At 41.6% G+C, this 27,642-nt stretch overlaps 1 protein-coding gene across 2 annotated transcripts in view; it reads right to left on the bottom strand.

Moving 5' to 3' along the window:
• Nucleotides 1-27,642, bottom strand: part of gpc3 (glypican 3) — a 115,190-nt gene that overhangs the window by 33,492 nt on the left and 54,056 nt on the right. For both annotated transcript variants that reach the window (XM_029442000.1, XM_029442001.1), the window contains exons 3-6: nt 17,591-18,276; nt 7,417-7,559; nt 6,734-6,859; nt 1,981-2,092 (exon numbers count right to left, since the gene is read on the bottom strand). In XM_029442000.1, coding sequence (XP_029297860.1) covers nt 1,981-2,092; nt 6,734-6,859; nt 7,417-7,559; nt 17,591-18,276 — 1,067 coding nt within the window. The remainder of the gene's footprint in view (nt 1-1,980; nt 2,093-6,733; nt 6,860-7,416; nt 7,560-17,590; nt 18,277-27,642) is intronic.

Here is a 27,642-nt window from a genome sequence, read left to right as displayed (position 1 = left end):
GCACATGTTTGTCCCTGTCAGAGCAGGAAGTTTTGAAAGGCTTATTACATTAGAGTGCTTATGTGTACATGTCCTGTGTTTTTAAGATTATCGGATGATTCCAGTTTATTACACATAAACACTCACATCTACATTGGGTTTTATTTTCCTAGTTTTGGCCACCATTCCTGTTGGTATTAACAACATCGTACTCAACAAGTTAACGGAATAGGTTTGGGAATGTTGAAACATTGCTAAAAAGAAGTCAGGAGGGGAAAGAGGCACGCAGTCAGACGATCATGCAGACTTTAAGCAAACTGAAGGTGAGCAGTAAAATTATTACCCAAACTGTAAACATCCAACAAACCAACGTTTGGTTCAACTTTGACCTAACGTACTTCCAAAGATGTGTTTGCCTGGAGTTTTCCTGTGCATAGAATGGAATATTCTATATATATTCAAATTAATGAATGTATTAACTGGCTCTGGATTTTCTTTAAAAAAAACAATGTATAGACTAAAATACAATATAATTACCCTCTCAATCATCACTAATGAGCCACTAGAAGTGTGTGGCAGTGTCAGCGTCTGCAGCCGTTCAGGACGTATCTTTGCATCAACCTCAATAAAAAAGTAGCAACCAGGATATCATAAGCATGCATCCAAGAGGAAGCTACGAAAATGGCGGACAAAGCTTTGTTGAGCCAACGGGGAGGAGAGACCAACTTTGAATCTTATGTTTACAAACTGCAGCCAACAAATGTTACTCATCGTGCCTTTAGACATGACCAAAACTATAACAGTATGACCCACATTTTTATAAACTGGAATAATCTTTTAAACCTGCATAACACATTAAAGAGGGTAGGGGATAAGAAAACACCGAACACTCCTGTTCAATTATTGCTCTTTTTCCTTAGAGCAGGACTAATCTTACATGAGGTAATACAGCAAAAGTAATTGAGTAAATTACAGTGTCCCAAACCACAACGCTCTGTATTTTTCTTGAGGGTCTCTGGTTGTCAGATGGGGAGTGGAGGAAGGTCTACTGTTGCTCCTTGGATCTCTCTTGTTTAAACAGGAGAGAAGGATTGTAATCCACTGTGACAGGCCTGCAGCACTCAGAAGCTCAAACACATACATGCAGGCGAAAACGCACGCACGCAAACACACTTTACAGCTGGAAAATGCTGTGTGTGTGTGTGTGTGTGTGTGTGTGTGTGTGTGTGTGTGTGTGTGTGTGTGTGTGTGTGTGTGTGTGTGTTGGGGGGGTAGTAGGTGGTCAGCAGCCACCGGACGTGTTGACAGCTACAAGTGCAACCACTGGGAACCAAGAAATACAGACAGATCTGTGGGCTGATACATCTACCTACAGAGGCTGAATTTGAGCCTACATCCAAGCATCTCTGCACCCAGCCAGCCCACTCCAAAAGGTGGTTTCCATGGCGACGGCAGCAACGAAAAGAGGGGATTTGGGCCTTGATGACAGCTGGGGCTCACTGTGGATGGAGGACATAATTCCTGTCGGACACAACGACCCCCATCACCCTCAGAAGACGTGTCCTCATCTGATCGCCGTTTTGGTGGATATGTGTCAAATACATTTGATTTTTGATTTTATATTTTGCAGTGCAGATGGGACACAAAATAACATCTATTCAGACGTTTCCTGTTAATAGCATTTTTTGTGTTTAAAAAGAGCAAGGTGTTGACAGCCACCTTGAGCACAGATTGTCAGTGGAGTTTCTCTCAAATGTGAGAGAGAAAGGTGCATTAAAGCACAAGGAATCTTCATTTCACAGCAGCTTGCAAATCATTGCCTAATCAATTTTGAACCAAGAGGTAGAACTAACGTTCAGATAAACCCTTACACCTACACAGAGAAGAGGCAACTTGTGTGCATAGATAAGTGTTAAAATGTACAGTAAAAGAAACAGTTAAACACAAGAAGTGACAGGAACAACATGACAGTGGTCCATGTACAAACAGCACACAGCTGACCTGGTTGATGTGTTTGAGTTTGTCTATGATCTGGCTGATGATCGGCTCGGGGGGCTTGTTGCTTCGGGACTCGGAGCCGGGGTGCGATCGCTTCAAGACCGGCACTGAAAACCTGACAGGACAAAAAGAAAGAAATTAGACTCAGTTCTTATGTTTCTGATTGTTTAGAGGATATTCACTGAGGTTAGATCCTCAATGTAAGCTTCATGAGGGGAAGACATAATGAACTGACCGTCGTCGCTCCATCACTCCAAACAAGGTGATTGTCACCATCTAGTGTTGATAAGATGAATGACGGCTCTTCTGGGTTTCTTTTTTTACTTTATTGGTGCATCTGCAGAACTGGAAAGTTCATTAGTAACTCAACCCAATCCAAAGGACTGACTCTTTCCTTGCTGAAGACATTACATCTATAAAGTTAAACGGGGGATAACATTTGTAATGTGTGGAGACTGCATACTTCTTAGAAAGAAAGTATTTATGTCCAAAATGTTTCAGCATCAGCCTTTAAAGAGGGGCTGTTAAATGTTGATATAAAATGTTTTACAACTTTTGAGTTTTGCTATGAAGTAAAAACATCTTCAAAGGAGTTAAACCATTATACAATGTCTGGCTGATCATTCATTTCATGCACAATAAACTGGGCAATTAGTGGCTTTTAATCATATCAGGTGTTAAAGAGAGGACATTAGCAGAGATGTACTTTTGTCCTGCTTTAGCAGCGAGGGTATATTTAGGTTCAACCAGCCTACGGGCAGGTGCTTGCATGTCTCTCTGTGTAACTGAGGAAACACGGCTCTGTTGACACCTGTGTATGTTATCAAGAAGGAGGAGCTGGGGAGACTTAAACTTTCTTGCAGGTGTTTCTTCCCTCTTGGCAGTAGCAGGAATTAACCCCTTCCCACCACACCATCGCAGCTCTGAGGAGGAGGCTAACTACTCCTGCACGCATGACACAAGCGTGTTTAGATGAGCGAGTCAGGATCGAAAATACATCTTCCCCCAGGGCACCACGGCGATATGAGTGGTGGTGAGGGCATGGGTCATATCTCAGCGTAAATGCCATTCCCTATATTGCTATGATAAGTGGGGGAAATGATTTTCGGGGAAAAGGTTCATAAGAGAGAGATAAACAGTGACATTGTGTGTATCTGTGTGTGTGCAATGCATGAGGTCATATTGTTCTCATCTCTATGACATCACTCTGAGCACCCACACCACCATACACACACACACACACACACACACACACACACACACACACACACACACACATACACACACAAATCTTTCACCTGCCATCTCCGCTCATCTTTCTTTCGCTCTCTCCAGACTTTTCATTAAACTCAAATCACATTTCCCCAGTTATTTATTCTTCTTATTAGCCATGATCTCACCCCTTCTTCGCTGCTAATTATCACATTAATAATAGAGAGAGATGTGCGATCCATTAGGAGAGAAATAGAGAAAATATGGGTCGAGGAAGGAGGATTATGGGAGGGAGATTGTAAGTGAAGATAATGAGCCGAGGCAGGTTAATGTTTCACTTGAAAGATGCCAGTCAGATCATTTGGCTGAAACATGATTTAGCGTGTCACCGTTAAACTCTTTTCACCACTGTGTCAATTATCAGCTTTAAGTTTGTTATCTGATTGTTTCTGTGTTATTGTTTGCGGCTAGCAGAGCTGATCACATCAGTTACCTGCAGTGATAACCTAATCTAATCTAACACCAATTACCATGCTATTAGGGTTAGTCTGAATGAGATGCCTCTCACATCAGAGTAAACAACAGAAGAAGAGACTCCAGGTGTTGAAGGAACATATAATGAAGTCTGACGCTTTTCACACCACCTGATCACACTTGTAGTCCCAAAGATACAGACATGGTAAAATGTATGTGGGGTGTAAACAGAGTGGCTGTTACTGTCGTTACAGCGTATTTCTTCAGGCTAAAAGGCATGTTGAGTAAAACGAGAATCAAATTTAGATGATATCATAAAATAGCTGTGAGGGACTGTATGGAAATGATTGGTGTGGTGAGGGAGGCCAAACCTTATCTTTCACTTTGTAAAAAACATGAAATATATGAAATGTTTTCTTTCAACTCTCATCTTGACTTAAGAGACAAATGACAACACCCTTCCCACAACATGTGCAAATAACACAACAGTGTTAAATTGGTACAACATATTTAACACTGCATCTCAAATTAAACCATAATATATATTTGTGCAAATTGTTTGGGAGCTGATTGGTGTGATAATTGTATTACTGCAGGATGAGCAATAAATAATAACATTTACTTTAACTGTAGTTCTAATGTGTGCTGCAAATGTAAACAAGTGAAAGTTGTCTTATTTAGCCATGCTAGTGCCATTGCTCTCAGGAGGAACGCGGGACTCTGTAGGTTTGTGTATTTTGGTCCGCCCTGAAATAAGTCAACAATTGGATGGATTTCCATGAATCTGCTTTACATCAGCATCATAGATTGTTTGTATAAGAACTGGATGTAGTCACAGTGACATCACCCATCGGTTTGAAGCCGCAAGTTTGCCATTTTTGGCCGTTGCCATCTTGTTGAAACCAGCAGTGACACAAGAAGGTGAAGCAAAGTACAACCGAACGCTGAATAAGACATAATTAGGCGACCAAAATGTAACAATTACCTTTCATGAACTGAAAACATTGTGAAAGGGTTAAAGATCTAAGACGAAAACACGGAAAACACCCAAACCAGACAACACCCTGGTAGTGACCTGTCAATCGCAAGTCAGGCCTGCCCTAAAGCATACGTTGCTTTATCGTCTATCGGACCATAATTAACTAAATGAGCATCATATTGTATTGAAGAAGACTTGAAACTAACGTTTAAGACCATAAACACATGTTTACAATGTTTACTGAGGTAACAAATCAAGTGAGAAGTGGGGTCATTTTCTCATAGTTTTCTATACAATCTCACATATGTTTGCCACCAGTGGAGTCGTCCCCTGCTGGTCATTTGAAAGAATGCAGGTTTAAGGCACTTCCACATTGGTTTTACTTTTCAGAGCCGCAGGTTGCCGCTTAATAATCATGATAGCATTGTCATTGCGAGCATGTTACAATGCTGACATTAGTATCTAACTCAAGTAAAGCTGTGATGGTGATCATTTTGTATTGTTCCTGAAAAATACATTAAAACCCTAATACAGAAACAGAACTGTTGTCCTTTGCATGTGGCAATATGCACCTTTATGAACAACTGTACAAGTAAAAGTTGTCTTTTTGTTGTAACCTTTTATGCAACGTTTAACTATTTTTTGAAAAGGAATGATGTAAAAACATATTAATTTATAAGGATAAAATAAAAGCCAGACTAACCTACATTCAGCAAAAGGAAAAATAACAATACACTCCCTGTTTTCTCTCCCCTCCTATTCGTTTTCATATAGTCCCAAATGAAATGTTCACAGTTGACCTAGCATCTAATCTTTTATCACTTATCACACACGCATTAGTTTACTGTCATTAGATCCGACAGAAGAATGGAAATTCAGTGTTTTGAGTTGACGCAGCGTCACATCTGTTATCACAGTTATCAGTGTAACGCTCTTTGATGTGGTGAAAAGTGTTGTTCCTCTGATCTTGGCTCCAGGTGTGATGGTAAACAAGCCTGATAAAAAAGTGCCACATTTAGCTAGAAAGATCACTCCTCAAGTATCAGAGACCCCTCCAGCGCTTAGCCCCCCTACCCACCCAATCTAAATTTATCTGCACGAGACAATACGAGAACGTTGTGCTCTGGAGAAAGTAATATCTGGGAGGATAATGGAAGATGATCCAGGACAAATCTCGGAGTGAAAAATACACGGCGAGAGAATTTGCAGGCATATGCCCTCGTAGATGACACCGAGAATTGCTTGCCTTGAGACATTGTAATCTCTCCATCATTTCGTCTCCTTTCCTGCCTCCCTCCACCTTCCTATCGCTGTTTGGTCCAGCTTGTAATCATCCCCTCAGGACAGCTCTGCCCCCATGCCAACCTGATGTCGCTTCTCAGACTGAGACTCTTTTTTTCTGTCTTTGTGCCAGACTCCATTTCAGCAGTTTGAGAAAATCTCAGAAAGTATTCTCAGTCCTCTTTGGAACAAGACGTTAAACATTAACCTGCAGCGCTTCTCATCTGAATTGTCTACCTCTGCATTGGTTAAATTCCACATATAATTTACAAAGAAAAAAAAGGATGATATCTATAACTGTCTAAGCAAATTAGAAATTGGGGCCGGCTGACGACGCGGGCGGAAAGGAGGAAGTTATGATGTGTGGAGCTAAAGGACAGGGGTGAAGTGAAATATTACGCAAACCAAATGAGGTTCTGCAGGGTGCACAGGAGATGTTGGATGAAGGAGGACAGAACGATCGAAACAGCAATTAACTAAGCGAGAAGAAGGTGACAGCACGCCTGACATTAATAACATCCCATAGAGCCAAAGTCAAGATTTACACTCACAATCGGTGGGAGAGGGGGGCCCTCATGTGATGTGATGTTCATCAGCTCTGGGAAAACTTAGCCTTCAAATCACCTACTATCCTGTATGTGCTGCTGAGTATTGGGAATTCAAAAATCAGAGCAGACTATTTGTAAACCTTCTCATCTAGAAAGGCAATAAACCTGAGCAGGACCATCCTGCAGGCTGTAGTTTGTGCTTGGGAGAGGATTTGTCTATAGGGCCTGTGTGTTAATACAGGCAAATGAGACAGTGATTTACCTGTCTGTCATCTCCTGCCCATTCCAGCAGAGGGAGTAGTTTGTTGGAGCAGGCTCACGGCTGCACAGCGCCTCCCCAAGACCGCTGTAGAAGGAGCTGAAGCCCTTCAAGTTGGATATGAACTCCCTGAGGTAGGCAAAGAAAAGGAAATGTTCAACATAGAGAGACACAAAGAATAAAACTTCAGTTAATCTGAGTACGACTCTCACACATCAGCAGGGAGAAGAGCAGAAAGATAAAAAGTATCCTTCAGTGAGAGAAGGAGAGACACAAGGAAAGAAACACAAAGAGGAAGTAGAGATATAATAAGAGGGAATTCAGCTTGAGAACAGTGAAAGCAAGTCGATAAGATCCCCCCGAGAATAAGAGAGTAAAAGAGGCAAGAATAAGCAGTGTCTCTATTCCTAATTGACATTAATCTGCCCACTGTACGGCCGAGGCCAGCAGCCCCGCTGGGCATTATTACACTGTTCACTTAAGCCTGTTATTGCATCAGGGGTGTTGAAAACACCCGAGAGGTGAAAGATTGAGTGTCACAGGGAAACAGGAGGAAACCTGTCCACACTGTCAGGGACAATACTTGTCTGCCAGACATATATTGCCCCTGTAGTGTTCTTGAGAGTAAGGGCTGCCTCATCAGCTGGAAGGGTCTCACTCTGGATTGCGTGCCCTGATTTCCTCACCTGCGGAGGCCACCCAGAGTCTCATCTGAGTCCGAGGAGGAGAGCTGCGTGTTGCGGGCTGCAGAGGCAGCGGGAAGCTGGGGAGGAGGGGATGCTACTGAGCGAGAGGCCCGCTGAGGAGTGGTTCCACACATCCCGCTCACCTGCAGAGGAGAGAGGAGAAAATCAGAAATCAGGTTTGAGTAAGTGAATTCAATTCCCCAAACCTCTTCACTCCACTTATGTTTCATTGCTCCCAGTTCTTGGCCCTGAGCCTGTTTATTCAAACTCTTAATAGCGATGACACTGCAGACCGTAAGAACCTGTCAACTGCCAAAGTGCTGGCCTTACTCAGCTGAGCCTCTGTGCAAATTGTCATCTGTTTGGGTTTGTTTATTTTTGGGAGGGATGAAAGCAGGGGGATTTGCATAACAAACAAGTCATTGTATCGTCTGCCAGACGTTTCCGCCTTGTTGGAATTTGTAATCATAACTCTCCTAAAACGCAAGCGTGAAAAAAAGGCCTCTCGTTTTGCTCCTTCTTTCACCGTATAAATGCCATTGTGTTTCCACACGGGACGACATAACAATAATAAATAAGGAGTCCCTCTCTGTCTCTCAGAGATAATGGACCTGGCACATTCTTTTCAGGTGCAATAAAAATGCAAATGGCTGTTAATGTTTAGCTTGTGGTTTAACGATTTGCCGGTGGTTTAATTTCCCCTGGGGATACTGGCCGAGGCTTAATTCTGCCATGTAATGTTAACAGCTAATTGTGCCCAGCTCTCCTTTAAGTGAATAGGATGGCACCGCTGCTGCTGAATACTGATGCGATCTGATAGAGCAGCACTGGACATCTTTATCTGGTGAAAACTGAGACCACAAGCACACATACACACACACACACACACACACACACACACACACACACACACACACACACACACACACACACACACACACACACACACACTTAAGTCCATTACCATGATAAACATGCTCTTCTACATAATATTGGCAAACACACACACTTGTTTATTACATGCATGCTGACACACACAGAAATGCTGATCAGCTGTAAAAATAGAATAATCAGGGTTATTCAATGAAGTCTTGTCATCCCAGGATAGTTATAGACACAGCACACACACCTTAATTTACACACACACACACACACACACACACACACACACACACACACACACACACACACACACACACACACACACACACACACACACACACACACACACCTCTGATAGTCATAGATGGATGAGTTCTTCTGCACCAGGCATTCACGAATACCCAGCATCCCTGACTAGCTATCTTCACTAATACTCCCCTTCCGTGTACTTGCAGGACATCTCTCTTACACACACACGCACACACACACACACACACACACACACACACACACACACACACACACACACACACACACACACACACACACACACATTTAAGCCCATTGTCTCTGCCACCTCATTCTCTTCCTCTCGTGTAATTTTCTCGTTCTCCTGCGCCTGGAGTGAGTGCCGGTGCTCCCACAGGCCATGATTAATGTGATTGGAGCTGCGTTCCTCTTTTTGTTTGTGCGTTCCTGGGAAGCCGTAGGGGAGTTGTGGCACAAGGGAGAGACTGATTCAGCGCACAGGCCCCTCTACCCCCACGCCCCCCGCCGATTGTTTCCGGATTCTTCAAGGAAGGGGCTCATTAGTGGGGTATTAATATCACCCGGGGCTGGACTAACACAACCAACAGGAGAGTCTGCAGATAAAGCCTGCCTCAGCGTGAGAGCTTGGATATGTCTGCACACTTTTATCTGCACTGAACAGCCCGCCTCACTGAGAGAGAGGTGCTGACGTCCAGTAAAACAACACACACACACACACACACACACACACACACACACACACACACACACTTCACAGTCCACATGTCCATGAACTTGCACACCTGCATCTCAGGTTCCATATGGCGCTGTGCTTGTGCAAAAACGCAGTAAAGATAAACTCCAAACAAATCAATGGTAATGCACATGGATCCTGGCACTCCGATGTATAGTCATTGGTTTATGCAAGTAATGTTGATCATAAGAAGTTATTCATAAGAAAACGGCTTCAGGAGGAAAGATGATACTATCAGAATATTTGGTGAGTAATGTTAGTGTTCCAGGGTAGTCCAGGCTCAGGGGAGAGCCTGAGTCAGCACTCAGCTCTCCTCCTTCTCATCTTCCACCTCCTCCCTGCATTGTTGTAACCAGCAGAACACACATTATAGGCATCCTATGAAGCCCTTTCAAATTCTCTCAGTGAAGTGGAAATGGGAGACAAGTCTCACTGTCAAAAGTAAAGCAATACCAGCTATCATGGTTATATCATACTACTGTTTGGGTTGGAAATGAGGATGATGGTGCAATAATTTCTTCGTTTGATGTGGTGTAAATTATTAGTTTTGATCAAGTCAGCTCGAGCAGCTGTTCCCAACCTTTCTTGTCCCACAGCCAAGCTCAAAAAAGTATTGAAAGACACCAGAATACGTGTTTCATTCATGTGATCTAAAAGTGGATGCCATTCAACACAATTACTGTGGATACCATTTTTATTTTATTCAATATCAATGTTTAGGTCAGTTTAGTTGCGCTTGCATTTGTATTACAACTGTGAGCTGGACGTTCACACCCATTACATTTAGCTAACAATTTAAACTGCTTATCCATTACTATTAGCTAGCTAACCAATTGCAACAGTTTATCCCTGACTTTTAGCTAACTATTTCACTGTTTATCCCTGACTTTTAGCTAACTATTTCACTGTTTATCCCTGACTTTTAGCTAACTATTTCACTGTTTATCCCTGACTTTTAGCTAACTATTTCACCGTTTATCCCTGACTTTTAGCTAACTATTTCACCGTTTATCCCTGACTTAGCTAACTATTTCACCGTTTATCCCTGACTTAGCTAACTATTTCACCGTTTATCCCTGACTTTAAGTTAACGATTTCAACCGTTTGATTTGTCAAATTTCTTTTTTGCTATTTATTTTAGCTGAGCTAGTTACTCCACAATCTTTCTTCTCAGCCCATCACACTGAAGTATCAGCAACAGTTGTGTGGTGAATGCACGGTGCTGGTCATATCAATGACAAAAATTGAAGGGAAGATGACACTAAGCTCCAGTGATTTTATTACAGACGTTTCTCAAGACAAGTTCAACACGAGTGTCAGATTCAGCCTTATATAAATACATCCCACCCCTGGTCCACAATTACTTCATTGGTTACTTCCTGGTCACTTCATTAACAAGTTACAAGGATACAAATGAATATGTCCTATAGTTTATTAGTCTATAGAATATTATAATGTTGTCTGCATCATATGTCTCTATGTTAAAGAGGATAATCTAAAAGTAAAGGCTGCATGTTACAGAACTTAAACTGCTTTATTGAGACAACTTCACATTTTGCATATCCATATTAGGCCTATATACTGTGGACATGAAGCATTCAAATACACTGATCAAAGCTACTTAAAATATTACACATTACTCCCACAGAGTTTCAGGTAAAGCTTTCTTCTTTCAGTCTTATATTCAAATCTCACTAATCAGCTCAGCTCAGTACGCCTATTTATTAAATCCACCGCTTCAGCAATCTCAACCTCACATTAATTAGATCAACAAAATCCCACACACAAAAATAATAATTAGTTAATATTTTAGCACAAAGTTGAAGCTCTCCTGCATGGTAAAACCTATAAGTGTCAGTACTAAAACATATAGGTGACTAAATACTGAAATGAATTCACTAAAATATAGGCCCTATGAGTAAGCTGTGCAGATGTAAGTCTAATTTAAGAGGAGAAATTAAGTTTGTGCACCAAGGTTAGAGACATGCTTGTATGGAAAATGGATTTCACACTTCTCACTCTGTATTAGGCAATTCCTGAAGCATTTCTGTGAAAAAGCTATTAAAAGGTTCAATGTGTAAATTCGAGTCCATCTGCTCCAAATAAACAGGGGGCAGTATTTCACCTCTACTACTGGGTCCATACAACATAAATGAATCAATTACCAAAACCATCGGCTATTAAAAAACAACTATAGTATGTTAACCTGTTTATTATTTAGTTTAGCTTATTGTATTCTAAGTTTCAGAGTATTATAATGTATTCTTTATACTGTGTATTGTATTCTACAGCTATACATCTCTCTTGATACATTTACTGTGTATTTCTTCACTCCTGTGTCAGTTCATTAGAGCAGACTGCTGAAACTCTGAGAGTCGGTATAAATAACTCTGCTCTCTTATAATCTTCACGTGGGGCTCAGATATCTGTGTGTTTACTGTGGCACTGGGGGCCGTACGGTCCGTGCAGTGTTACATTTTGATATTTTGTATGTTGGCTGGGGTCCGGACGGCAGAGACGAGCGAACAGATCGTGTTTTTGTTTCCTCCTCCACGCCGGCATAGTACTGCTTGTGTGCAGCCACTTCGGCGGCTCGGATTCACAGCGGGCTGATGAAGCGCGGGGTCTAACCTGTGTAGCGGCAGCAACATCTTGGTGATCCGGCGGGGAGTCTGCTAAATCAGTGCGAGCCTATTACTCATTGAACCTTTAAAGCTTGATGTCTTTTTGATTTTATTGAAACTGTTCTGATGCAGAAGAAACAGTCTGATCTGTGGGGTTTAAGAAATGTACATGATGTTTGCCTCAAAGTATGATGGAAAACAGGTGTAAAGAATGGGAAATATCTCCTAGGAAGGTGCAATGAGGGACAAATAATCTGGGAGAACAATGAATGGCTCTTTAGTTTAAAGGATGTTAAGCAAAATGTGTAATTGAGATGTGTAACCAAATTATCAATAATTATATAGCATTCAAATTATGATCAGTAAGTAAAAAGACTTAAAGGAATAGTTAGACATTTATTGGAAATATGCTTATTGGCATTCTTGTCTAAAGTTACATGAGAAGATCAAGAAGTCTTGTTTGTATGGTTAATACAAAGCCAACAGCCAGTTAGATTAGCTGGTCAAGAAATAGTCTGGCACAGAATTCCCTGTTTATCGGAAAATTATCGTTTATACACCTCTGTTTCTGAATGGATTAGACCAGGGGTGTCAAACATGCGTTTTGATCTTAAAGTAAAATACTGTTCCAGATACCTGTGACAATAGGATTTAGTTCCCTTCAGACAGAACCAGGCTAACAGTTTCCCCCTGTTTTCAGTCTTTTTGCTAAGCTAAGCTAACCGGCTGCTGGCATATTTGACTAGAACACAGCTAACTTTAAATGTATATCATCTACTTATGATTTTTAAAGGTTCATTTATACAACCGCAATGCTATGATCAGCTACACCAACACAATGCTTACTTTTCATTAAGTCAAACTTTACACATGCAAATATTTTTTCAAACAAAGTGCAAATTGCGGCTTCAAAGAATTTAAATGAAACATATGACTCGATAAATAATAACTTTGATGATATGTTACAGAATGTATTAACATGATTTATTGCACCTTTAGAAAGCTTAAATGGCTTTTACAACTTCTGTATCTGCAGCAGCCTGCGTGTTTGAATGGATTAATACGTAATAAAAATGTAGCAGACATTTAATTAGTGTTCTTGTTTCCTCACTGAAGCAACAGTTCAGAGGTGATTTGATCTGCTTGAGCTATTTTTGTGCACAAAGGGGACAACAACAAAAGGAGAGCTGATAAAAAGTGGGTCATTGACAAAAAGTGTCACAGGCACACAAAGAGATATGTGATATTAGACCTATAACTAAGCACCCATCTGTGTCGAGTGTGTAACAATACACAACTCATGTACTCTGCAGTATATCTCCTCTAGTCTTGGTCAGATCCATCATATTTCTGTCTCAACCTACTTCCCTTCTTCATTTTCAGCCAAGGGGTCGCAGGGTGATGGATGTCTCCTCCACACTCTCCTGTTCTCCTTCCCCTTGGGCTCGCTCTTCACACTCTTCCGTCCATTATTCCCTCTCTTTCTCTCTCCTTGTCGCTGCTCTCTTTCTCCTCAGTAACTGGTAAAAATAGAGCTTCATAAATCATGCATCTTCTCTCAAAGCAGCGCGTAAAAACGAGAGGAAAATAAATAAATGGGGGGGAGGGATGAAAGAGAGAGAAGGATGTTGAGGATGAGATGCAGAGACGGAGGTGGATGACATCAAACTCCAGGAGAGGGAAGAGAATTTGACAGGGGAATAGATTGAAGCTGCAGGGCTCTTGGCTGCCCTCTCCGTCTCTCAGAACATTGGTTGATTCGCGCTGGAGTTGCACCGCATGGAGGAAATGAATGTTAACATGCAGGGGAGCAGGCTGACAGACGATGAGTGGTCACCTCCCCAGCAGAGTTACATGTTTCAAGCCGATATCGAGGAGAGGAGATGTCTCTCTCACACCTCGAGGAGTCTTTTACTCAGATAGAGTCGATCCGTTTGTCCCCCTCAGCAACAGTAACAGGGGTCTGCACTCTCACCGGAGGGGAGGTTAAGTGAGAGACACCGACCATAGCTGCAGCTCTTACAATCACATGAAACCACTAAACAAGACATAGTGCTCCATGGATCCATTATGTTGCCGTACAAAATATTGAAGTATCACTGGAAGATTACTAAGGTTTCCACTTAACAGCCACACGCACACATCTGAAAGACAAACTAGGATTTACGGAACCAGACACCATAAATTAGAGCCAGAAATCATATATACTTTACATTACAGCTTACCATTTTACACAAAATATCATTTTTAGACATAGTGCCATTCGATTATAGAAAATAAGCAGCAATTTAAAACTGGATGCAGTAGACCAGAGGTGGGAAGTACTGTGATTGAGTCAACTTTTGACAACATCTATTTAAAACTTAACTAGTTACTTTTTTACATTAAAAAAAAAAAATCAAAAACCCTTATCTGATATGATGCAGTTCTATGTATCAACACTAGTGTACAAAGTCTCTAAAATTGGCTCACAACATTGACAAACTACAACATTAAAATGCTCTTGCATGTATTCATTAGGGCTGTCAAATTAATTTCCATTAATCACAGAAAAAATAACGCGACAAAAGAATTGACTTTTGACATCACGACGCGGCGCGGCCACAGCAGCCTCGTCATCATGATGAAGCGGATGAGAATTAATCACAAAGCATGAAATTATTTTTTTTAATCGCTTGACAGCCCTAATAAAAACATAATATTTTTAAAGGAGTGATTACTTTTATCTTTGGTACTGTATGTTTGTATTCTAATACTTGTGTACTTAGGTAACATTTTGATTTCAGGACTTTAACTTATAATGGAGTATTTTTATAATATAGTCCGCTTTTACGTAAGTAAAGGATCTGAATACTTCTTCCACCACTGCAGTAGACAATGTTTTTGGTCACTTACAAGACAATAGAATTGTGAACAGGGACTGCTTTGAAAATTGTTGTTAAAGCCTTCAAGGATGCTTCGAAATCCAACCAAGTTCTTAGTAAAGATCATTACATTAGGTATTTATTTGTTTATATATGTATGTATTTATTGTACCTTTTATTATTATTATTATTATTATTATTATTATTATTATTATTATTATTATTATTATTATTATTATTGTTGTATAAAAAATATTTAACGCCTCTCTGTGTTGGATTTGAACGTTTCTGAAGTTGGTGCCTCCCAGTGGTGGTATCAAAAAAAGACACCATGACCGCAATGCATGTTGGCAGCGCTCCATCAACCCACCCACGCCATGGATCTGTGAGCAGAGGCTCGAGGCTGCATTGTGGTTACAAACAATTCACTAGCTTAACTGTAGAATTACACAGAATTACACTGATTCATTACCAAATAAAGTTTTCCCTCTACTTGTATCCATATATGCACACATGTACCTTCTCTCACTCAACCACTTCTCCATGCTTCTATGTCCTTCTCCCTCTCTCTTTTCTTTATCTCTTTTTTTGATGGGGGTCGATTATATGACGTTTATCTGTCAATATCATTAAACATTTATATACCTAGATGCCAAAGCAACGTTCAAACCATGTCAGGAGGAGGGTTATGGTGCACATTGACCCATTCAGACAGACGTGAATAATTTAAAAGATGCTATAATCACATGGAAATGGTGCAATACTTCAGTTACATTTTTTATTTACAATCGATATATACTATAAAATAATATAGCATTTAGTTGATTTCACTGCAAGAACACGTCGTATTCTTTAAGTATGTAAAATCAGACTGTTTATATTATTATATGTCATAGTGTCCTGCTTGATACTGCAATAACATGTAAAAATTAAACTAGTTTGTTTTAATACAGTGTTTGGACCATTTCTTAAAAATGAAAAACACTGGGTCCTTTAATCCGTAATTAATTCACACAAATCCTTTTTCGAGGTGAAGTAATCAGGTGTTGTCTAATTTTGGTTGATGACTCCTCAGTGAGACAAAATTAGCCTTTAGAGAAACGATGCGTTTATCCCTTCAACGACACCACTGAGCAAGGAATGTCTCTGCAAGATTACATTCAAACACACCCACACACACAGACACACACATGACCTTGTCACAGTGCTGAACAATACACGACTACAGCATCTTAAATCCCATATACTGGTACCAGAGTCAGAGCCATAAACACAGAGTAAAGTCATCTGTGGTGACTGGAACTGCAGTCTTAAATAAACCCACACAGGACATATTTAATTGTGGATAAGAATCACACACACACAGTGAGCAATTTCCCCTAAGTCAGCGATTCATGGATGCAGCCACGCCCTCGCTCTGTAAAGAGTAAGTGAGGTCAACCTGTGTGTTAATAAATGATGGGTTCTGAGTGGAAACCTGGTCACTGCAGGGATTCTGGGTGTTAAGAGTGAAAAGTTCAGCAGATATACAAGAGCAAAAGCACATCCAGCTCTGTAACTCTGGCAGAAAAAGGTCTTCATATTTCATGAGAACTTCTCCCTGACTTCACATGTGGGCTACGAACAAACTTGGCATTTTTATTGGAGTTGAGACCACACATAACGTAGGACTGAGACTAATTTTAGAGAAACATGCTTGGAGCATCTGGCTGCCTCCCTCCCTCCCTCTTCTTGCTATTATTTCTCACTCTTAATTCAGCTCAGTCCAAGGTGAAGTCTTTGCTGGTTGGTTTGTTTGTTTAGCAAACTCCTGGACTGATTTTCATGAAACTTGGTGAAATGGTAATAATAATAATAATATTAATAATAATAAATTGTATTTATAAAGCGCCTTTTAAAGCTAAAAGCAATCTCAAGGCGTGTAGCTGCTGTAGCATGTGCCAAGAAAGAACCCATTAAGTATTGGAGGGGAACTAAATGATGTGACGGATAAATGCATTATTTTTCACTTATGGAAAGTAGTGCCATTCTAGTTGTTTGAGAGTTTTTATTACAAAGTTATGTTTTCTTTGCTGGAGTGAAGAAATACAGCCTTGATCTCTTATCCTCCCTCACTCAATAAGTATTCTGACCTGAAATGTATATTTCTTTCATTTCTTTGTGTCCTGTGTATTTTTCTAAGGGACAAGGTTTGCCATAATGTTAGCATTGCTACACACATAAAATTCAGTTTCCTCATTCATCTCAATGACTTGGCAGGTTGTGCCTCGATGGTGACCCCAGATACGCAAAACTCTCATAAGACATGCTATCTGACAACCTATCCTAACATTAACCATCCAAGGTCAATGCCTAGCCTTAACCATTTTGTGTTTCACAAATCAATGGTAACCATCTAGACATGACCGTGGTGGCACAGCAAGAACATATATGGTCACATTAGCTTTCTGTCGAACAAAACTGGCCCCAAAAAGAATGTTATGTGGATAAAAATAAACATTGCACAGTCTGTTAGATGCTGCAGTTTAAAGTCTAGTAATGTAATATTCTACCTTTCCTGCATCACTATTTCTATTGGGTGACATGAAATTAATAAGCCAAAGAGTGGTATTAGTTCATTATTTTCATGCCATTCATACATGTACGGGAATTCAACAGGAAGTCAGTAGGTTCAGCTGGAGAGGGACTGCAATGCTCATGCTCTATAGGACCAATCTCCTCTCTAGGAACAAACCCACACCAATGCAGCTCCTTGTATTTTTCAATGCTGTTCTGTGTGTGAATGTGTGTACTGGACTCACCAGGGCAGTGAGGCGGCTGCGGGCATTCACAGCATGCTTGATAGCCAGTTTGATCATTGAAGGCAGTCTAAGAACAACAGCCTCCATGTCCTGCTCTCCCCTCATGGCACCGGCCAGCTTCCCCAGTCCGTCTACGTAGCTCTTCCAGTGAGGCTGCACCTCGGCCGCTCCCCCCAAGCAGCTCTGCATCACCGCCTGACAGAAGCCTCTGCAGGCTGGCGGCCCCAGCATGCCCTGGCAGTGCGGGCAGTACCACAGCCTCAGCAGGGACCTGCTGCAGTCCCGGCCGGGTCGCAGGTGGTCGGTGGTGTTGACAACCTCAATGCCCAGGTTCAGCGCCTGCAGGAAGACTCGTGTGGCCAGGAGGGAGCGAGACAGACGGGTCATCATCAGTTTGGGATAAGGGCCAAATGCTCCTGACTCCTTCCAGGCTCCTCTCACACACTCCTCAGACACAGAGGATACGGTGCCGCCCAACAGGCGGCGGTAAGCCAGGGGGAAGAGGCGACCATAGAGCACCGCCACCATGTGGTCCACTGTGGAGTCTGAGCCCAGTATGTAGAGCGACATGTCCAGGAAGAGCTGCCCTACAGAGCTCTGGGCTCCCCCTCCGAGACCTGGGAACTCCGACTTCAGCATAGCCAGGGTGAAGTTACGACCATGACGCAGGACCAGGTCGAAAGCCTCTGCAAGAAAACGACAGAACAACACGAGAAAGAGTCAGACCGGGTGAAATTCCAGACACCTCTGTGAAAGCTGTTGCATTCAGCAGGTAATGCTATGCCTCAGTATTCACAACAATTTCGGCAAGTTGTAAAAAAATTGGCAACAATTTAGTTGAAAAACATGAAACACTCAAATAGATACAATTCCCCCAAAATATCCAGCCCATCCTTAACAATCACAGCAGGAGAAAACTTCCCACACACTGCCTCTCTTTCCCTTTTCCCAGTTGTTGTTTTCTCTAATGGGACTGCTCACACATGCACAGGACAAATGCACACACAGTCTGCAATAATAGACCATTGCTTGGAATACAAAGAGACCTTTCAATACAACTAAAGCGGACTAGAACACAGCTCACAGAATCTTAAAAATGTCCCTTTAAAGGAGAGTGTTAATCTCAATATATTAGTCAAGCGGGAGCGGCGTGAGGATGTCTGCAGGGAGAAAAACATATAAAGGATGCTGCAGGGAGGGGTGCGTGGCTGAGGCGTGGAGGGAAAATAATCAGTGGCAATTCAAGGCACAAAGTGAAGTCTTATCAACAAGGTGGCACAAGAAGCGAGAGCTCTATCATCGACCCGGTAGCAAAATGAGTGAGGACCCAACAACAGAGGAGGATTTAAAGCTCCATTACTGAACTAAGCAGGGGAGCTGAGAGTCAGTGAAATGAAGCTTTGGACAGAAGAATAGCTAGGAATGCCAAAATCCCATTTATACCGCAGCTAGTCCACTACATCACTTTGTTGAGAGTGATAGCCACCACTGCTTTGAGAGGGTGGGGGCGCACTGGTTTAGGGGAGGTTAGGGGAAGTTATTACTTTTTGTGCTACAAAAGCCATTTCATCTTTGTTATTTTATATTTTCCTGCTTGGATAGTTTAATTTCTTTCTCTTCATGCTTCTCGCAGGTCAAATGAAGCTCGTCTGCCTACACAGAGCTCGGACAGCATGATGTGACACCTCTGTCTCTTTTGTGTGGAACATATAACGCATTTTTCTAATGTGCAATTTCAGGCACACGGGGAGGTCCGTATGAGAATATGTCAATATCTGGGCAAAGGAATAGACATCACTTCCTCTCTCTGACTAACTGCTGCTGAGGTGCATTTCTGTGACGGCACAAACACTCAAGGCAATACACATTTACTAAATTGTTTATACCACACCTTAAACTAGCTTTTTTGAGTCACTAATGTGCTTTCACTTGTTCATTGCGACAGTCGTTATATATATCTGTGAAAGTTCTATGATGCTACCTTGCAGTGTTGCCAACTTGGTGACTTTCTCGCTAAATCTGGTGACTTTCCAAATCTCTTGCCGAGTCTTTTTTGTCACAAGCTAATCTAGTGACTTTTTATTTTGAGAAGTGATGGCCTATTTCAATGGCAAAATAAAAACAAAACAAAAACAAGAATCAACAGATTAAAAATGATTTGTAGTTCTAAACATATTTAGGGTTTTTTTACACACTTTTTGTCCCACGACGTTATTCCTCTCTCCTACAGCGTCCATTACAATTACATGCAAATGGCCGATTATGCAAATTAGGTGATGATGTCATTTAGCGACTTCTAGTGACTTTTAGGACAGCTAATAGCTAATAGCTACTTTCCTTACTGAGGAGTTGGCAACACTGCTACCTTGTACTCGACACCTACAAAGTAAAAGGCAACAATAACAGAAAAACCGTCCTCTCCCCAAAAATAGCCGTATAGCTCCTCTGTGCACGCAGCTTATTACGACCCATAGTTACGCTTATTGTTAGGCGGCGACCTTTACTTTTCATTTTTTAACCGTCGCTGTTTGTATCTTGTGTGAAACCAAAAGTCAACGTGGACTTATTTTATCTTACATAGGTTAGTTAGTTTACTTTAACTTACGGCAGATACATAACGTACATAGCGTACATAACTTACGCATGTTACTTTAGTTACGTAAAACAAACTTCCTTATTATAACCCAAACCATGATCTTTTTCCTAACCCTAGATAAGTCGTTGAATTTTGTTTCACAGCATGTGCCTATCACTTGTAGTTTCCAACGGTCACATACATTATGTCGTTGTGTTACTGTGTGTTGCTATTAAATGATATCGTCTTTAAACTGGCTCAAGACAATCTTGAAGAAATTAAGGGAATTTGCATTGAAGCAAGACATTTATCCACAAACTGCCTTTGTGGCAAACAGCGGCAGGCTGCGGTTGTACATTTTAATGTATGCGTAAATATGAAACTGGGAGAATAAAGGTTATAAAAAAAACATTTGAGGATGTTTGGGTGAATATGAGAAGCTGCTCGGCTGCAGCGCACATCTGTTTAGATTTTCAGGCTACGGCCGCCCTGCTGCGACAACGAAGCACTTCCCTCTGTGATCAATAAGCAGGCAGATGTGCAGATTGCCAGTCGAGACAAGAAGACAGACTGGGAGGAGGTAAGACACCCCTACACACACAGAAACTCCTGGATGTACATAGAAATACAAAGTCTATTTCTGGTAATTCCTCTTACATTTTGTTTACCGATCGGAAATTGAAGGCGGATAGAAAATACACATCCACCTCAAAGCTATTTGCTTCTCCTTTCCTCAGCTTCTTTGAAAACCCCCTACATCAAACCCTGTGATTCAGCTGCTACCTGTAGTATCTCTTACACCACAAAGAGGAGAGCTACTTTGTAATGGTAACGAGAAAGACTAGAGGGCTCTTCATAAATGCAATTCAATGGCTCTAAGTAGCTCGGGTCATGGTAGGAACCATTGCGAGCCCATTTCCTGCGCATGCTGCTCGTTCTCTTTCATCAGTGAAAGCCTGTGCGGGATCAGGTATCCTCTAATGGACGGGAGAGGGGCTGTATGTCAGGGGCCTTTGACATCCTGGATACAACCATAGGAGGTCAAGAGCACACATTACCAGAGCAAGAGCCCACAGAAACATAGTGGGTCATGCTTAAAATTAGCAGGAGCATTTATTTTGTCAGTGTCACAGATGGAGACAGAAAACTGGCTGCTGGAAAACTGTTTCTCCTCTGAGACTGAAGGCTTTTAACAGACACATCTGAAGTAGAGGGAAATGTCTCTGCCTCTCCTCTTTTACCTCAGTCCACTTATTTCACCAGCCAGATAATGTTTACTCCAAGGAGTTTAGGCCTCTCAGCTTCCCTGTGCATTAAAATATGGATATCCACTAAACTAACGTCAATAGTCAACAGGCACATTACATTGTCATTGATGTTGTCGAACTGCAGTGTTACATTGTGAACGTTTTATTATAATATCTACTTCCTCTGCACATCATGTCATGAATCAAAGCCAATTAAAGTGTGATCAAGTCCAGGTAGTCTAAAAGAATTCTAATAAATCTGTGTCACAGTGGGGTCAATTATTTCTGACACCTTAAATTGACTCCAGCTCTGACATAAAACAGGCTTTTCACATAATCTATGAATGGCCTGTCAAATGAGCATATTTGATGTTCGTGAGGCCATCAGTCTGTGTTACATAAGTCAACTCTGCAGCTCATAACACGCCAGACTGACTGACTGCTGTGGAGGCAGACATGCGCCTTGTAGCCTCATCAATCAGCGGCCCATACACCTATTATCCCCAGGAGAGGAAAACATCAATAAATTACCCAGTCAATGAGACTAATCCATTTGGCTGATGGCGTGTCACCTCTAGATGCCACAGAGATGGATGGAGAAGCCGCTGCCACCTGGTCGTGGTGACAAAGCAGTACCTGTCCAGGACACAGAGAGAGGACTGGCAGGAGGGCCGGAGGGCCATTCACAGAGACACATGCCAGCACTCTGTGTGTCAGGTGGAAACCTTGTACCTCCAAATTGCAAAAAAAAGATTGTTGATTGTATAATTTAGACTTTGTGGTTGTCCAAATCTAGGTAACTAGTAATCTGTAACCTATTACATTTTTAAAAAACTAAAAAAACTTTCCAACACAGACATGTGCTCAGACTGACACACCTCCCAGCATGCTTTGCATGCAGTTATGATTTTATGAGCCACAACAAAAGCAGCATCTGTTCATTGACTGTAAACAATATGTTGTTTTTCCAGACACACTTCACTCAGCTCCCAAAGAGCGACCGGTCTCTGGTAACCTGAGACTGAGCAGCTCCACCTGACCAGATACTCGTGCGGGACCAGTGTGCGTCTGAATGCGGGTACCATGCGCTTACGGGACAGCGGCATGGCGGGGCAGGGCAGGGCAGGGAGGGGTGTGCTGATTCCAGGAACAAAGAAGGCAGGATGCTGGAAAGGCCCAGATAGCATCACCAGCAGACCATGAGGGCCAATGGACAGCGGGGCAGAAATGAGACATGTATTAGGTTACTCCATCTGTTAGAGAGCAGCCCGTCCAACACACAAACACACGCATGCACACAGACGTACACAATGCAATCACACAGTGCACAGCAGTAGCCAGGTGGTGACAGTGTGAGCGAACATTTGGCAAACCATAGCAGGAGACCAAGGTGTGAGTCAGGTGTGAGGAATACACACACACACACACACACACACACACACACACAGGTTTTTCTTTTTCAGTCATTTGTCTGCCTCCCAATTAGCTTCTGGTAAATGTTTCTCCACAGCTGGACAGAATATCAAACATTGAAAATCCATCCACTGGTCTTATTATCTGTAGTCTGCTCCCACAAACAAATGAACTGAAGATGGGGAAAACACATTTTTGAGAGGAGGGGATCTTTAACATCAATTGTTAATTGATGAAGTGTGGGAACATGACAACATTTCTACAAACAAACGAGTGTTCAGACAAGTTGTAAACAGTTAAAGCAGATGATCTAAACCACCTTATCTGGAGGTAAAAGGGTAAGTAAGTAGACACATCATGTTACTTATAATACCACATGGTTTGTTTAAAACCTGTATTATCTTCTGTTTGCTTGTGTTTCTCACCCCGTTAGACTTCCTTTTAGCAGTGTAGCCATGTCCCCTGATCGCAGAAGTGAGCCAAGTCAGTACAATTAGGGCGGCAACCAATGATTATTTTCACTATTGATTAGTCTGCAGATTATTTTCTATGTTAATGGATTAATCGTGTGGTCTATAAAATATCAGAAAACAGTGTAAGTGTACAGTAGTGTAATAATAATAATATATTAGATTTGTATAGCGCTTTTCTAGAAACTCAAAGACGCTTAAAGTGTAAAATGACCATGCCAGTTTCTCAAAGTCCAAGGTGACGTATTTGACGTCTTGTTTTGTCAGATGTTCAGTTTTATTGGATATTAAGCATCTTTGAGTACCTTTTAAAAGCGCTCTATAAATAAAATGTATTATTATTATTATTATTATTATTACTATTATTATTATTATTATTATTATTATTATTATTATTATTATTAAACAGAGAAAAGCAAGAACTCTCCAGTCTGAAAACAGCATTTTCTTAAATCTTTTAATGAAAAATCACATAAAAATTAATTAATTAACAAAATAGTTTAGCGATAATTCATACAAATAGTAATAGCAATAGTTTTTGATCATCGATCGACTAATGGATTAGTCGACTAATCATTGCAGCTCTGTTAAAAATGGTTAATTCCTTTAAATAATTGTTATAAATCTTATAAAATAAGTTGAATGAACTGGAATACTTTCATATCTGACCTCTTTTATTCGCTGAATAATAATGATGATAATAATAATAATAATAATAATAATAATAATAATAATAATAATAATAATAATAATAATAATAATAATAATAATAATAATAAAAGAGAAGGGCTTGGTCAAATACATTTTAGTGGTGCTACTGAAAATTGGAAAAATGGGATGTTTATGTTATGTTGTGTACTTTAATTATGAACTTAACGTGTTTTAGAGAATAATTGTCATCATCTAAATAATTATATAAATATATAGTAAATATATCACCTCATTTTAAAGTTATTGTAAAATAAGCCCAGGAACAATAAACTAGACGGGAAGCACTGGACATACGCGCAGATCGAGACTGCTCGCCCCTCCTGATACAGAATATGCCGGGCAGCTTCCTCTGCCACCATATTTCTGTCTTTCACCATTGACTCCATTGATTTCTGGCCCTGCGGTCCTTGCCGAGGTCAAAGTTGAATCGTGCTCTATCTCAGACCTGCAAACAGGCGCTGTCAGAGGAAACGGTGTATAGCGGAGTAGAGGACACAGTGAGTTGGGAAGGGCGCAAGGTCAAAAGTGAACTGGAAAAACAGAGCAGAGAGCTGGAGGGGAGGAGGAGGAGGCAGGAGGGGGTTAGTGAATAGTTCCAGAATGTGTGGAGAGAAACATTCAGCAATGCAGGCTTTGAAGCTGCATTCAAAGGCAGCCGGAGTCAAGCAGTGCCAGAGCTGCAAGACACATCGCACACACCTCTAGCCAAAACTCAGCCACGGGTGAGAGAGACCTGACACTCCAATCAAACGCTCGCCTCGCAAACAAAATAAATACATCTGCGGACTCAGAGGAATCTCTACCACTCGGAAAGTGAAAGGCTATTCCAATAATGGATTCATTTCCAGCTCACCGAGACAGAGAGGCAGGACCCACACACACACACACACACACACACACACACACACACACACACACACACACACACACACACACAGTCGTGTATCCATCCCTTTAGAGGACATTGCATTGACTAACATTCATTTCCTGGAGACTTACTTGAACCCTAACCCTTGGTGCTATGGCCAAAGTCTTCTGGTTTTTCCATAAATAGTCTACTGTATATGAAATAACCACATACTAAAGCTTATTTATGTATACTCCTGTGTGAATTAACAGCTTGACAAATGAAAAGTATTTTCTCATTATATAAAGAACTTTAGTTCAAAATTAACGTAACAGTTTCAAGTGCAATGTAAAATATCAAATGTAAACATAAAACACCTTCAAGCTCTTTAATATCTCTTCTTTCATCCTTCATTTTCTGGCTGTCCCTACACTGGCTCTATGCTGGCTCTATACTGGCTCTATACTGGCTCTATACTGGCTCTACACTGGCTCTATGCTGCTCTATGCTGGCTCTATACTGGCTCTATACTGGCTCTATACTGTCCCTATACTGGCTCTATACTGGCTCTATACTGGCTCTATACTGGCTCTACGCTGGCTCTATGCTGGCTCTATACTGGCTCTATGCTGGCTCTATACTGGCTCTATGCTGGCTCTATACTGGCTCTATGCTGGCTCTACACTGGCTCTATGCTGGCTCTATACTGGCTCTATACTGGCTCTATACTGGCTCTATACTGGCTCTATACTGTTCCTATACTGGCTCTATACTGGCTCTATACTGTCCCTATACTGGCTCTATAATGGATCTATACTGGCTCTATACTGTCCCTATACGGGCTCTATACTGGCTCTATACTGGCTCTATACTGGCTCTATACTGTCCCTATACTGGCTCTATACTGGCTCTATACTGGCTCTATACTGTCCCTATACTGGCTCTATGCTAGCTCTATACTGGCTCTATACTGGCTCTATACTGGCTCTATACTGGCTCTACACTGGCTCTATGCTGGCTCTATGCTGGCTCTATACTGGCTCTATACTGGCTCTATACTGGCTCTATACTGTCCCTATACTGGCTCTATACTGGCTCTATACTGGCTCTATACTGGCTCTACGCTGGCTCTATGCTGGCTCTATACTGGCTCTATGCTGGCTCTATACTGGCTCTATACTGGCTCTATACTGGCTCTACACTGGCTCTATGCTGGCTCTATACTGGCTCTATACTGGCTCTATACTGGCTCTATACTGTCCCTATACTGGCTCTATACTGGCTCTATACTGGCTCTATACTGGCTCTATGCTGGCTCTATACTGGCTCTATACTGGCTCTATACTGGCTCTATACTGTCCCTATACTGGCTCTATACTGGCTCTATACTGTCCCTATACTGGCTCTATAATGGATCTATACTGGCTCTATACTGTCCCTATACGGGCTCTATACTGTCCCTATACTGGCTCTATACTGGCTCTATACTGTCCCTATACTGGCTCTATACTGGCTCTATACTGGCTCTATACTGTCCCTATACTGGCTCTATACTGGCTCTATACTGTCCCTATACTGGCTCTATACTGGCTCTATACTGTCCCTATACTGGCTCTATACTGGCTCTATACTGTCCCTATACTGGCTCTATACTGGCTCTATACTGGCTCTATACTGGCTCTATACTGTCCCTATACTGGCTCTATACTGTCCCTATACTGGCTCTATACTGGCTCTATACTGTCCCTATACTGGCTCTATACTGGCTCTATACTGGCTCTATACTGTCCCTATACTGGCTCTATACTGGCTCTATACTGTCCCTATACTGGCTCTATACTGGCTCTATACTGGCTCTACACTGTCCCTATACTGGCTCTATACTGGCTCTATACTGGCTCTATACTGTCCCTATACTGGCTCTATACTGTCCCTATACTGGCTCTATACTGGCTCTATACTGGCTCTATACTGGGCTCTATACTGTCCCTATACTGGCTCTATACTGGCTCTATACTGTCCCTATACTGGCTCTATACTGGCTCTATACTGTCCCTATACTGGCTCTATACTGGCTCTATACTGGCTCTATACTGTCCCTATACTGGCTCTATACTGCTCTATACTGGCTCTATACTGGCTCTATACTGTCCCTATACTGGCTCTATACTGGCTCTATACTGTCCCTATACTGGCTCTATACTGGCTCTATACTGGCTCTATACTGGCTTTTTGTCAAGGTGGTAAAATACGTTTTTTGAGTTTGAGCCTGTAGTGGGGGCCCCGACACGTGCAAGGATCAGAGCATAAAGTGTCGTCCAAATTACGTATATTTGGACGACACAGATTGGCTGCTGGTTCTTCAAAATTGCTTTTGAAACGATCTAGAGAAATATATACTATACACATTTCAATATCGTTTTCACAAAAAATATCCTCACATCGCCCAGCTCTAACCGAACCCTAACCTTAAACCAAGTTTTCTCCCTAAAATGATTTACATTATGGGGACTTGCATTTCGTCCCCAAAAGGTTAGTGTGTAAACAGATTGATGTCCCCACAACAGACAGACACACACACACTCACACACAGCTCTTGTTGCTCTCCAGGGTTGTGATTTGAGGACGAGGGTAAAAAGCCAGCAGCCGCAGAGTGGAGGCCGTTTGAGGGAAGATGAGAGAGGTCATGACAAACACAGCTCGAGTACTCCATTTCCAAATCAAGCATCCAGGCTCTATTAATCCAATATGCATCTCGAAGTAGATCCTGTGGTTGAAGATGAATTCAC

The sequence above is a fragment of the Cottoperca gobio genome, chromosome 10 (genome assembly GCF_900634415.1).
Source record: "Cottoperca gobio chromosome 10, fCotGob3.1, whole genome shotgun sequence".
Taxonomy (NCBI): Eukaryota; Metazoa; Chordata; class Actinopteri; order Perciformes; family Bovichtidae; genus Cottoperca; species Cottoperca gobio.
Note: the sequence above shows the minus strand (reverse complement) of the source record. Positions and strands in the feature narration are given on the sequence as shown.